Source organism: Cebus imitator, unplaced genomic scaffold (genome assembly GCF_001604975.1).
Source record: "Cebus imitator isolate Cc_AM_T3 unplaced genomic scaffold, Cebus_imitator-1.0 Scaffold76, whole genome shotgun sequence".
NCBI lineage: Eukaryota > Metazoa > Chordata > Mammalia > Primates > Cebidae > Cebus > Cebus imitator.
The window spans coordinates 7,988,124-8,001,665 of record NW_016107391.1 but is presented as its reverse complement, the minus strand read 5'-3'; the positions used below and the strand labels follow the sequence as shown (position 1 = coordinate 8,001,665).

The 13,542-nt window shown below is 40.0% G+C and overlaps 1 protein-coding gene across 1 annotated transcript in view; it reads right to left on the bottom strand.

Moving 5' to 3' along the window:
- The window catches only part of PPP2CA (protein phosphatase 2 catalytic subunit alpha), a 33,623-nt gene that overhangs the window by 1,949 nt on the left and 18,132 nt on the right, over positions 1-13,542 (bottom strand). Inside the window, exons 2-7 of the mRNA XM_017532392.2 lie at positions 8,604-8,769; positions 8,395-8,438; positions 4,054-4,227; positions 2,862-2,951; positions 2,211-2,372; positions 289-407 (exon numbers count right to left, since the gene is read on the bottom strand). Coding sequence (XP_017387881.1) covers positions 289-407; positions 2,211-2,372; positions 2,862-2,951; positions 4,054-4,227; positions 8,395-8,438; positions 8,604-8,769 — 755 coding nt within the window. The remainder of the gene's footprint in view (positions 1-288; positions 408-2,210; positions 2,373-2,861; positions 2,952-4,053; positions 4,228-8,394; positions 8,439-8,603; positions 8,770-13,542) is intronic.

Sequence of the window (13,542 nt, the reverse complement as noted above, 5' to 3'; positions counted from 1 at the left end):
CCGTCTCAAAAAAAAAAAAAAAAAAAAAAGTTGGAATCTAGCATAGCATAATCACTTAAACTTTAAACCTCCCATTTAGAACTATGTATTCAAGCTGGGCACTGTGGCTTACACTTGTAACCCCAACACTCTGGGAAGCCAAAGTGAAAGGATCACTTCTGCCTAGGAGTTCGAGACAAGACTGGGTAATACAGTGACACCCCCTCTCAAAAAATAAATAAATAAACAAAATAAAAACCTACATATTTACCAATTCAATCAACTGTTCAGGCAGGTAGAAGTACTTACAAAGAGTATTTTAGAGTATCGTCAAGTTCCATGATTGCAGCTTGGTTACCACAACGATAACAATAGTTTGGAGCACTGAAAATCGTTACTACATTCCGGTCATGGCACCAGTTATAACCCTACAAGGAAAAGGAGATAAATATCTTACTTTTTACAACTAAATGTTACTTCACTTGAGAGAAAATCTCTACTCATTCCCACCCCTGCCAAAGAGGCTTAAGAAATATTAATGCTTTTTTTCTGGATGACTTACAAATTTGCGTTAATAATAATGCCTTTTCATAGAACCTGTAAATATCCCTTTTTATACAACCTGTAAATAACCCTTTTTATACAACCTGTGAGACACACATGTATTTTGTTTTCCCCCTAATTACAAAACTCGGTCTTTTAGTACTAGAAAGAAATAAAAAAAAAGCCTTTAACAGCACCAACCACCAAAGAATAAACTGCTTCTTATGTATCTGACTTGCTGAAAATGGTAGTGTCTCATTAGCCTCTTCTACTGCAGTGGCCTTAAAACATGATTTAAGAATAAGTATTTATGTGGCCATTCTCTAGAGAGGTAGACACCTAATCCTGGAGACCAGAACCTCACTAATTTTCTTGTCATAGGTAAAGGCCTATTAGTGTGGTTCACTGCCCAGGAACAAATGAGACATGCCTCTTGCCTTTCCAGCCTTGCTTCCTCCAAGTCCATCCATCTGAATGTACAAGCTACTGCTGTTACTTTTCGTTTAGTATTGTTCACAAATTTATCTTTAGCAAAGTCAGATTTTATCAATACCCACAGAGTTGTACTAGTATTAAACTAATTAGGACTTTATTTATTTATTTTTTTTGAGACAGAGTTTCGCTCTTGTTACCCAGGCTGGAGTGCAATGGCGTAATCTCGGCTCACCGCAACCTCCGTCTCCTGGGTTCAGGCAATTCTCCTGCCTCAGCCTCCTGAGTAGCTGGGATTACAGGCATGCGCCACCATGCCCAGCTAATTTTTTGTATTTTTAGTAGAGACGGGGTTTCACCATGTTGACCAGGATGGTCTCGATCTCTTGACCTCATGATCCACCCGTCTCGGCCTCCCACAGTGCTGGGATTACAGGCTTGAGCCACCGCGCCCGGCCTAGGACTTTATTTTTTAAAATATGCTCATCAGTGTGCCATATCAAGAACTTTAGCCCTGGTCAGGCATGGTGGCTCCCGCCTGTAATCCCAGCACTTTGGGAGACCAAGGTGGGTGGATCACGAGGTCAGGAGATCGAGACCATTCTGGCCAATAAGGTGAAACCCCGTCTCTACTAAAAATACACAGATTAGCTAGGCATGGCAGTATATGCCTGTAATCCCAGCTACTTGGGAGGCTGAGACAGAATTGCTTGAACCTGGGAGGCAGAGGTTGCAGTGAGTCAAGAAGGCGCCACTGAACTACAGCCTGGCAAAAGAGCTAGACTCCACCTCAGGAAAAAAAAAAAAAAAAAAAAAAAAAAAAAAAAAAAAGGAACGTTAGCCTCTTCCCCTGCTTTCAAATCACCTGTAATCCTACCCACCAAAGGACCATTTAAAACATTTTAGTGTATTTCTTTCCAGTCTCTCCTTCATATATATGTGTTAAATACATGAAATAAACAGTGGGATCATAAAATATTATACACTCCAACTTCCTACATCTTACTTTCCCACTCTTAAATCCCAAGCACTTCCATTCAGAATTCTCTGAAAACATGTTAACGGTTAATTAACTGTAATCAAAAGCTTGAGCTTTTAATTCTAGTATGCATCTACTGAAAAGGCTCACACTATAATGGCAAACTCATCAGAAGGAACAGATAGAATTTCTCACAAAAGTCATTAATTTAAAATTCCCTAATATCTTTCCTTACGTTTACTAAGAAGCAAGTCATATTTCAAAGAACAGAGCATACCTCCATCACTAGCTGGTGAGCTCTAGACACCAACGTGAGGCCATTGGCATGATTAAATGTCTCAGAAATATCTTGTCCAAAGGTGTAACCAGCTCCCCGAGGAGATATGCCCCAACCACCACGGTCATCTGGATCTGACCACAGCAAGTCACACATTGGACCCTAAAAAGTAACTTCAAGTTATAAACTGCCTTTCACAAACATGGTTAACACAGTATTTGAGTAATGCAACAGAAGCAGCACCTAAGTCACCCTTTTTGAGTGATGTTTGTGGAAAATGCTAATAAGACTGTATAGTTGAAGTCAAACATCTGCCATCAAACAAGGTGTATTTTCTAGCAGTCTTTATGAGACACAGCTGACATCCATGGGGCCCAACAGCAACGCCCTAATTAATCTGCCCATATCATGCAAATTTCAGAGCTACGAAGACAGACAACCTAGGTCCTAATAAACCCAGCTCCATAGCTGTTGTGATCTTGGCAGGTTTCTTAATGTAGCTTCTTCTGAACAGGGCAGACAATAGTGCTCACACCTCAAGTTGTTTTTTAGAATTAAATGAGAGAATGCATATAATGAAATAACTTACAATTAAACTTCTCCACTCCCTAATACGTTTTCTGAAAAGATTTTATCAAATAAAAGTCATACCTCATGGGGAACTTCTTGTAGGCGATCAAGTGCTCTGATATGATCCAGTGTATCTATAGATGGCGAGAGACCACCATGTAGACAGAAGATCTGAAATGAGTGGTTTAAAATGTTAACCTCACCTAAAAAATTGGTAAACATTCTTGGCTGGGCACAGTGGCTCATGCCTGTGACCCAGCACTTTCGGAAGCTGAGGGAGGAGGACTGCTTGAGGCCCAGAGTTTGAGACCAGCCTGGGCAACACAGCAAGACCCTGTGTCTCTATAAAATTTTTTAAAAAATGAGCCGGGTGCCCCCACCACTTGGCCCCACTGGTGTTTCTGTGCTCTGCCTGAATGAGGGTTGACTCTGCAGGGTACATCTTTGCTCCAGCCCACTCTAAATTACTCAGTACACTCTCATTCTTCCTAACAGACCATTGCTGTCACACCCAGACTCTACCTTAAACAGCTCCTTTGAGAAAACTTCTTGGATATTACTCCTATTCCCTGCCAGACACTAATGTTTTCATACTCAAAAAATTTTCTTGTAAGTTCTTTTGTGTACACATCTACCTAAACCAATAATTAGCTCCTTACATCTCCCAGGCTTGTCCAAAAACAGTCTGAGAGGATATATGGATTACACCATCCACCTCTGTGATCCCACCATATAGTTCAGTGCCTGATATAAATAATAACGCACTTTAAAAAACTGGACACAATTACTTGTCAAATTAAATTTTTTTTTAAGTTTGAATGAATGCTATCAATTTCTACTAAAATATATTCCCAAAGAGGTATAAGAATGGAGTCAGCTGGGTACGGTGGCTCACGCCTGTAATCCCAGCACTTTGAGAGGCCAAGGCAGGTGGATCACAAGGTCAGGAGTTAAAGACCAGTCTGGCCAAGATGATGAAACTCTGTCTCTACTAAAAAAAATACAAAGAAATTAGCCAGGTGTGGTGACAGGTACCTGGAATCCCAGCTACTCAGGACGCTGAGGCTGAAGCAGAGAATTGCTTGAACCCAGGGAAGTGGAGATTGTAGTGAGTGGAGAGTGTGCCACTGCACTTCAGCCTGGGTGACAGAGCAAGACTCTGTCTCAAAAAAATAAAAATAAAAAAAAAGAGTGCAAAGGGTCATGAGCACCTCAACATTAAAGAAAGCAGAGTCTCTGAAATAACCAGCAAGGAGTTTTGAGATCCACATACCTGCCCATCCACCAAGGCAGTGAGAGGAAGATAGTCAAAAAGATCTGTAAAATATTTCCAAACATTTGCATTTCCGTACTTTCTTAAACACTCATCATAGAAACCATAAACTTGTGTGATCTGTCTGCTCTCATGATTCCCTCGAAGAATGGTGATGCGTTCACGGTAACGAACCTACAACAACAAAATGGAAAACATAATCAACTAGCTTTCAAGAACCAATGACAATCCAGGAAACATTCTATAGAAAAAACACTAGAATTACAATTTTGTTGAAGAACCAGCACACATCTTCTATCATACTGAACCAAAACCGCAGCTCTACAAAGTTTTTAAACCCCCATGGGGTGTTTGCTCACCACATCTCAACTAAAATCAAACTCACTCTATCACCAGCTTTATACCAAGCATAATCAATGGTATATAAAACCCCACACATAAATTACTTTACAGTTCAATAATTTTTCAAAAATTTATGGTTATGCAACAATCACCACAATCCAGTTTTAGAACCTTTCCATTATCCTGAAAAGATCCCTCCTGCCTGTCTGCAGTCACTCTCCACTCCCACTCTAGCTCCTGGCAACCACTGATTTACTTTCTGTCTTGAGTCTGTCTTTTCTAGAAATGTCATATAAATGGAATACAAAATGGAGTCTTTTGTATCTTTTGGCTAAATGTCACTTAAATATTTTTGAGGCTCACCACGTTGTAGCACAGTTTAGTGGTTTGCTCCTCTTCATAGTTGCACAGTCCTTCAATGTACGGCTATACCATTTCTTTTGTTTCTCTATTCACAGGTAAGATACCAGGGTTTTTGGCTAATATGAATAATGTTGCTATAATCATTTGCATGGAAGTTTTCCTGTGGACATATGCTTTCATTTCTCTTGGAAAGATTCCTACAAATATAACTGTTGGGTCACGTGGTAATGTTTAACTTTTTGAGAAACAAAAAGTTTTTCAAAGTGGCTAGACCACGTTATACTCCCACCAGCAATGCATGAAGATTTTTATCTCTAGTACTAACCAACACTTGGTATTATTTACCTTATTGATTACAGCTATTCTAATATGTGTGAAGTAGTATCTCAGTTACTTTAATTTTCATTTCCCTGATTATGAACGATATCAAGCATCTTTTCATGTGCTCACTGGCCACTCATGTATCATCATCTTGGGTGAAGTATCCATTCAAATATTTTGCCCATTTAAAAAGTATCTGTCTTTTATTCACTATAGAAAATATATATATATATATGTAAGTATGTATATATTTGAGGCCAGGCAGGGTGGCTCACGCCTGCTGTGCCAGCAATTTGGGAGGCCAAGGCCAGCAGATCATGAAGCCAGGAGTTCGAGACCAGCCTGGCCAACATGGAGAAAACCGGTCTCTAGTACAGATACAAAAAATTGGCTGGGTGTGGTAATGCACGCCTGTAATCCCAGCTACTTGAGAGGCTGAGGCAGGAGAATCGCTTGAACCCAGGAGGCAGAGGTTGCAGTGAGTGGAGATCACGCCACTGCACTCCAGCGTGGGTGACAGGGCAAAACTCCGTCTCAAAAAACAAAAAACGAAAAAATTGAATACAAATACTTTTTTTCTGGTGTCATATTTTGAAGTAAAATAATCTTAATTTTGATAAAGTCCAATTTTTCCATTTTTTATGGATCATCCTTTTGTTGTATCTAAGAATCTTACCTAACCTGACAAAGATTTTCTGATTTATTCTGGTAGTTTTATAGCTTTAGCTCTTAGGTTTAGTTCTACCATACATTTTGATCCATTTGCTTCAACATCATTTACTGAAAGGAACATCCTTCCCCCAGGTATTCTTCTGCTAAGGTTGCCCCAATAAAGCATCAGAAAATAGGTGGCTTAAACAACAGAAATTTATTTCCTCACAGTTCCAGAGGTAGAAGTCCAAGATCAAGGTGTCAGCAGAGTTGGTTTCTTCTGAAGGCCTCTCTCCTTGATTTATGGATGCTTATCTTCTCCATCTGGCTTATCTTCTTCCCCATCTGCCTGTGTCCTTATCTCTAATAAGGACACCACTTACAATGGATTAGGGTCTACCCATGTGACCCCACTTTACCTTAATTAACTGTCCAAATGCAGTCACATTCTGAGGTGCTGTGGGTTAGGACTCAAACGAATTTTGGGGGCTATAATTCAGCCCATTACACCTTCATGAATTAGTCTTTTTTTCCTCCAAATAGGGTCTCACTCTGTCGCCCAGGCTCAAATGTAGTGTGATCACAGCTCACTGCTGCCTCAAATTCCTAGGCTCAAGCAATCCTCTCACCTCAGCCTCCAGAGCAGCTAGGACTATAGCACATGTCCCTGTGTTTGGCTAAAGTTGCTTTCTGAAGAGATAGGGTCTCACTAGACTGCCCAGACTGCTTGCATAAACTCTTAAGGGTAGCACATTCATTCCTCTTTGAGCACTAGGATTCATCCTGGGTTTTTAGCACAGCTTAGCTCCTTTCATAGTATTTAGCGTCACTGCAGAAACATTCCACCATCTAGTCGAACTCCTTCATTTTACAGATATAGAAAATAATGACCTCCAAAAATGTTTTGTAGCACTCTACACAATTTAGATATTCATCACTATGCATTCAGCTCTTGCTAAATTCACATCTCATTGCTTCTCTAATATTAGAAAAGTCTGACAGCCATTTTATCATTTTGAATATTCTTTAATAAAAATGAATCTGTTGCCATGGAAGAGAAAAAAAAATCTCCCCAAGATTTTTGGGTAAAGTCAAACAATTTATTTCAAAGGAAAGGCAGAGAGGCCTGCCACCCTAAAAGCTGTTTACCACTTTTTGCTTCATGTTCAGATCATCCGTACATTTTGCAAAGCTACAACTGGTATGTAGCGCATGTAAATTTGGAACTTGCTTTCTTCAGTTCTAGATTTTTGGTTTTTCAGAAACACAGGGCTCTTGCTTTGCCACCCAGCTGGAGTGCAGTGATGCAATCATGGTTCACTGTAGCCTTGACCTCCCAGGTTCAAGCAATCCCCCCACCTCAGCTTCCTGAGTAACTGGAGCTACAGGTGGGCACCACTGCACCCGGCTAGTTTTTTTTTTTCCCCCCAAACTTTTTGCAGAGATGGGGTCTATGTTGACCAGGCTGTTCTTGAACTCCTGGACTCAACTGATCCTCCCTGCCTCCCCAAGCCTCCCAAAGTGTTGAGATAACAGGCGTGAGTGAACCACTGCACCCAGTCTATTCTAGATTATAATATCATTGTTAATGGCTGAAAACTATTCAACTTAGATAAACCATAATGTACATATTCACTATTAAATTTTAGATAAAATATTTTCTTTAATTTCTTCCTCAGAAAAATTCTTTTTTTCTTGAACTTCTTCCCCTTTTTTTTGAGACAGGGTCTCACTGTCACCCAAGCTAGAGTATAGGGTGGCAAGATCATGTCTCACTGCAGCCATGGCCTCCTGGGCTCAAGCAACTCTCCCCACCTTAGTCTCCTTAGCAGCTGGGACTACAGGCCTGTGCCACCCCACTCAATTTTCTTTTTTTGAAGACGGGGTCATGTTGCCCAGGCTGGTCTCAAACACCTGGACTCAAGCAATATGCCCACCTTGTCCTAACCTCAAAAAGTGCAGGATTACAGGCACAGGCCACTGTGACCAGCTGATGTACACATTTTGCCATTTGGTATGTTTATACATTTACAATACCTCAAAAGTTATCTAAAAACACAACTATAATTAATTACATTACCTCTCCATATACCAATTTACTGACCTAAAATATCTATTTCATCAGCACTCTAACATTTTTCTTTTGTGAGATGGAGTCTCCCTCTGTTGCCAAGCTGAAGTGCAGTGGCACAATCTCAGCTCACCACAACCTCCACCTCCTGAGTTCAAGCAATTCTCCTGCCTCAGCCTCCAGGGTAGCTAAGATTACAGGCACCTGCCACCACACCCAATTAGTTTTTGTATTTTTAGCAGAGATAGCATTTCACCATGTTGTCCAGGCTGGTCTCAAACTCCTGACCTCAGGTGATTGCCTGCCTCGGCCTCTCAAAGTGCCAGAATTACAGGCATGAATGAGCCACTGCACCTGGCCTATTTCTTCAAATAATATGACTGAGACATTCATTCCTTTCCTTTTGATTCTGTATCATCCCCTTACTCAGAATGCAGACGCCTATGATTTGTAAGTCCAAAACCCAAACATATATTCCTAAATGTAGAATTTTGTTTTAAAATTTAACACTCGGGTAGAGGAAATAATTGGGAAAAAACATTCAAGAGAACTGTCTTACCCATTTCAACATGCCCCAACAAAACTGAAATTACCTTAAGAGCTACAAGCAGTGTAACTGTTTCAACTGAATAATATCCTCTGTCAACAAAATTTCCCATAAACAAGTAATTTGTATCTGGGAGAAAATAATTGGGAAAAAACATTCAAGAGGACTATCTTACCCATTTCAACACGCCCCAACATAAAAGTGAAATTACCTTAAGAGCTACAAGCAGTGTAACTGTTTCAACTGAATAATATCCTCTGTCAACATAATCTCCCATAAACAAGTAATTTGTATCTGGTGATTTGCCACCAATTCTAAACAGTTCCATGAGATCATGAAATTGCCCATGCACATCTCCACAGACAGTGACTGGACATCGAACCTCTTGCACGTTGGATTCTTTCGTCAGGATTTCTTTAGCCTACAGATGGGAGACAAAAATAAGGTAATACATTTGGCATTAAACAGTATTAACAAAGATATGTTTACTTACACTTAATGTAGCTTTAAGGGGCAGACTCAGTATCAGTCTAAGATAAAATTGCAGGCATTTATGATCCCATTAAAATAAGCGAGACATGACTATAATCCATTAGCTAGCTCACCCTGTTAGCTAGGAAAACAAATGTGCATAAAGGTGCACAACCTATTCCTATCATCAATACCAGGAGTTTTGTTTTGTTTTTTTAAACCTATCAAATTGCCATCTAATTAAATACTAACAAGATCATTATTAGCAATCATATAAAATCAATGAAAACAGAACAGGACATTCAGGTACCTACTTCTTTACCTTTACAGTTCTAATACAATGTGGTACTCAATGATTCTTTTTTTTTTTTTTTGATACAGAGTCTCATTCTGTCACCACCCAGGCCGGAGTGCAGTGGTATGATCACAGCTCACTATAACCTGGACATTCCCGACTCAGGGAATCCTCCCACCTCAGTAGCAGGGACCACAGATACACACCACCATGGCTGGCTAATTTTCACAAACTTTTTTGTAGAGATGGGGTCTCACCACGTTGCACAGGCTGTTCTTGAACTTCTGGGCTCAAGTGATTCTCCAGCCTCATCTTCCCAAACTGTTGGGATTACAGGCACAAGCTACCTCATCTAGGCCCTGTTTAACTTTTTAAAAACATGTTTTTAACCAGGCACAGTGGCTCATGCCTGTCAGAAAATCATGTGCTCAACCATCTGAGTGACTACTATGTGCCAGGCCCCGTGCTAGCAACTGGACATATAGCAGTGAACAAGATGGCTCATTCCTACTGCAGTAGAGGGGAGGACCACAAACAAGTAACCAAGCAAAAAGTACACTGTGTTAAGTGGCACGAAGGAAAGGGAGAGGGTAACTGGAAGAGACCATTTTACATGAGATATCAAAAAACAAATTACCACAGAGAATTGTTGCTAAAGAGCCAGGACAACCATAGATGACAAGAACTGGGTTCAAGACAGTGGTATACAATCTTAGCTGTACATTAAAAACCCCAATGGCAACCAGGTTCAGCGGCTTACATCTGTAATCCCAGCACTTTGGGAGGCCGAGGAGGATGGATCACTTGAGGTCAGGGGTTTGAGACCAGCCTAGCCAACATGGTATATAACCCTGTCTCTAATAAAAACACAAGAAAACTAGCTAGGCATGGTGGTACATGCCTGTAGTCTTAGCTACTTGGGAGGCTGAGGCAGGAGAATTGCTTAAACCTGGGAGGTGGAGGTTGCAGTGAGCCAAGGTTGTACCACTGTACTTCAGCTTGGGCAACAGAGCAAGACTCTGTCTCAAAAAATAAAAACAAAACCCCAATGCCTATCCCTTCCCCTAATCAAGTCAGAATTTTGGCAAATGAAACCAAATCATCAATAATTTTTAAGCACCCCCACCCCTCCTTTCTTCAACATGCAGCCAAGTTAAAGAACCGCTATTTTCAAGTCTTCAAACATTTTTGGGAGCCTATTTCAGGACACCCACCAACCACTGATATCTCTAAAGTGATCTAACATTTTACCAAGTTTAAAAGAAATTTCCACTGTGCTTCAAAAAGAGGTATCTTTTTTTGGCTTACACTGTGATTCACGTTTGTAATCCCAGCACTTTGGGAGGCTAAGGCGGGTGGATGGCTGCAGCCGAGGAGTTCGAGACCAGCCTGGAGTACAATGGCAGCTCACTGTAACCTCCACCCACCAGGGTCGAGTGATCCTCCCACCTTAGCCTCCACGAATAACTGGGACCACAGATGTACGCCACTATGCCTGGCTAATTTTTTGTAGAGATGAGGTTTCACCATGCTGTCCAGGCTGGTCTCAAACTCCTGAGCTTAAGTGATTTGCCTGCCTCTGCCTCCCAAAGTGCTGGATTATAGGTGTTAGCCACTGCACCCGGTCTGAGATATCTCTTAAGAAATATGTACAACCCATTATTATTAAATTCTATTTCATTTTGAAATTTTTCTCTCCAGAATAATTCCAACGTCCCCTGATTTATTATCACTAAAAAACAAATTCACGAGGCATATTCCATTGCAAAATCTGTCTGGCATTAATACTACATCTAGTGTTTTTAGCACCTATCATGTATTAATGAAAATAACTGAATGAAATGGTAAGTCCTACAATGTGAAGAAACTTCAAGTTATTCAGAAGTTTTAAAAGTGCATGACGTAAGAAAACAGACGATAGGCCAGGTGCGGTGGCTCATGCCTGTAATCCCAGCACTTTGGGAGGTCAAGGCGGGTGGATCACGACTTGAGGTCAGGAGTTCAAGACCAGTGTGGCCAACATAGTGAAACCCCATCTCTACTAAAAGTACAAAAATTAGCTGAGCGTGATGGCACATGCCTGTAGTCCCAGCTACTCAGGAGGCTGAGGCAGGAGAATCGCTTAAACCTGGGAGGCAGAGGCTGAAGTGAGCCAAGATCATGCCACTGCACTCCAGCCTGTTGAGAGCAAGACTCCGTCTCAAAAAAACAAAAGAAAAAGAAAACAGACGGTTACATAGCATGTAAATCTTGCCATCTTGTAATTTTCACATTTAACTCTATCAGAAGTTAAATGTTAATGTACATCGGTGTATAGCTGTTTACCTGTAAGGGTATTCCCTGTATGAATAATAAAAAGTTGACTTTCAGGACTGCCTGAAGTTTAGGACTACAATTGACTCAAAACTTCTATTCAAATCATGAAAGGAAAATTAAGTCTAAATGCTGTTACTTTTATTTCAATGTAGGCAAATCACAATGATAAACACATAAAAAAATTTGGCATAGACAAAAAAGAAATGTCCCTTCTACACAATCCCACCCTCTTTGGACAAAGTAACCAATGAAATTTTGATGTACAGGCGCTCCTCAATTTATAACACAGCTGCATCCAGATAAACCTATCATAAATATAAGCAAGTCAAAAGTGCGTTTTCAGACTACAATGTTTTCAATTTATAATACATGTATCTGGATATAGCCCCATCATAAACTGAGGAGCATACTGAATGTCTATCATTTTCGCACCATCATTAAATGGAAAAATCAGAGATTGTATATCCTTTTAAAGCGTTGTTTACAAATTTTGCATATATACTGCATGTCTACAAAAACAATAGTTTTCCTTGCATTTTTAAACTAGAAACAATATTGTTCAGCAGCCTGCTTTTCTAACAATATTTAATAATATATAACATTTATCGAGAGAGCTAGTTAATTTCTCATAGTGGATGCAGAGTATCCCCTTACCGATTACAAAGCAGAGGGGTGTGAAACTACAGCAATATATCTCCCTAGTATTTTCTCCTCTGTATACATATGCAGGAACACTTCCTGAGAGAAGATACTATGAGTAAACTTAACTAGTGTATCTAATAGTTTGCTTTTTAAATGTTAAATTAGCAAATTGTCCTTTAAAATTAAAAAAAAAGTTAACTCACGTGAAAATTTTAACTTGTGAATCTAGGACAGCCAACCAAAGCTCTTTCTTCCCTTCCTATCAAACTTCACGGACCAGAACAAGCATAATTAAATACTGGCGATAACAGTGGTATGTAGAAGCAATCATTCCTCAGACCAGGACACAGTAAAAAAAAAGAAAAATTTTAAAAATCACCCAGCCAACTATTAAGTAGATTTTAACAAAAATGCAACCTTGGAAAGAATCAGTTTTAAGCATGATTTTGGGTTTTTGTTTTTTTTTTATGGTCTCAACTTACCAGCTCTCAGATAGTTACTACAATAAAACAGACTACACCAGAACACTACAACAATAAAACCTACAGATGTTCATTTAAAAGATCGTTTTGGGCCGGAAGCGGTATAATCCCAACACTTGGGGAGGCTGAGTCGAGTGGATCACTTGAAGTTCAAGACCAATCTAGCCAACATGGTTAAACCCCATCTCTACTAAAGATAGAAAATAGCTGGGCGTTGTGGTGCATGCCTATAATCTCACCTACGTGGGAAGCTGAGGCATGAGACTCACTTGAACCCAGGAGGTGGAGGTTGCAGTGAGCCAAGATCACACCACTGTACTCCAGCCTGGGTGACAGAGCAAGACTCTGTCTAAATATATATATATATATATATATATATATATATATATATATATATATATATATATAAATAAAATTTTGGCAAGTGCAGCGACTCACGTCTGTAATCCCAACACTTTGGGAGGCAGAGGCGGGAGTACTGCTTCACAAACTCAGGAGTTCAGAGACCAGCCTGGGCAACAACATAATGAGACCCCTCTCTACAGAAAATGAAATATAAAATTAGCCATCCATGGTGGTACACACCTGCAATTTCAGGTACTCAAAAGGCTGAGTTGGGAGACTTGCTTGAGCCCAGGAGTTCAAGGATGCAGTCAGTCATGATCACTTGACCCCAGGAGGGTCAAGGATACAGTGAGCCATGATCATATCACTGCACTCCAGCCTGGTAGCCAACTATCTCAAAAAAAAAAAATTTTTTTTTTTTAATAAAACAAAGATAAGCTGTGCTATTACAAGGAGTTAGGCCTTGTAAATCCTGAAAGCACCTAGTGGCTTTATGGATCACCTCCAGACCTTTACCAACCAACATTTTCAAAGCTGGCTATACAATCTCAACTCTTTAATCTCTTTAATATTCAAAATAAATGGCAGAACCAGACTTTTAAAACAACTTAATTGACATTTGAGATTTTTTTTTTTTTTTTTT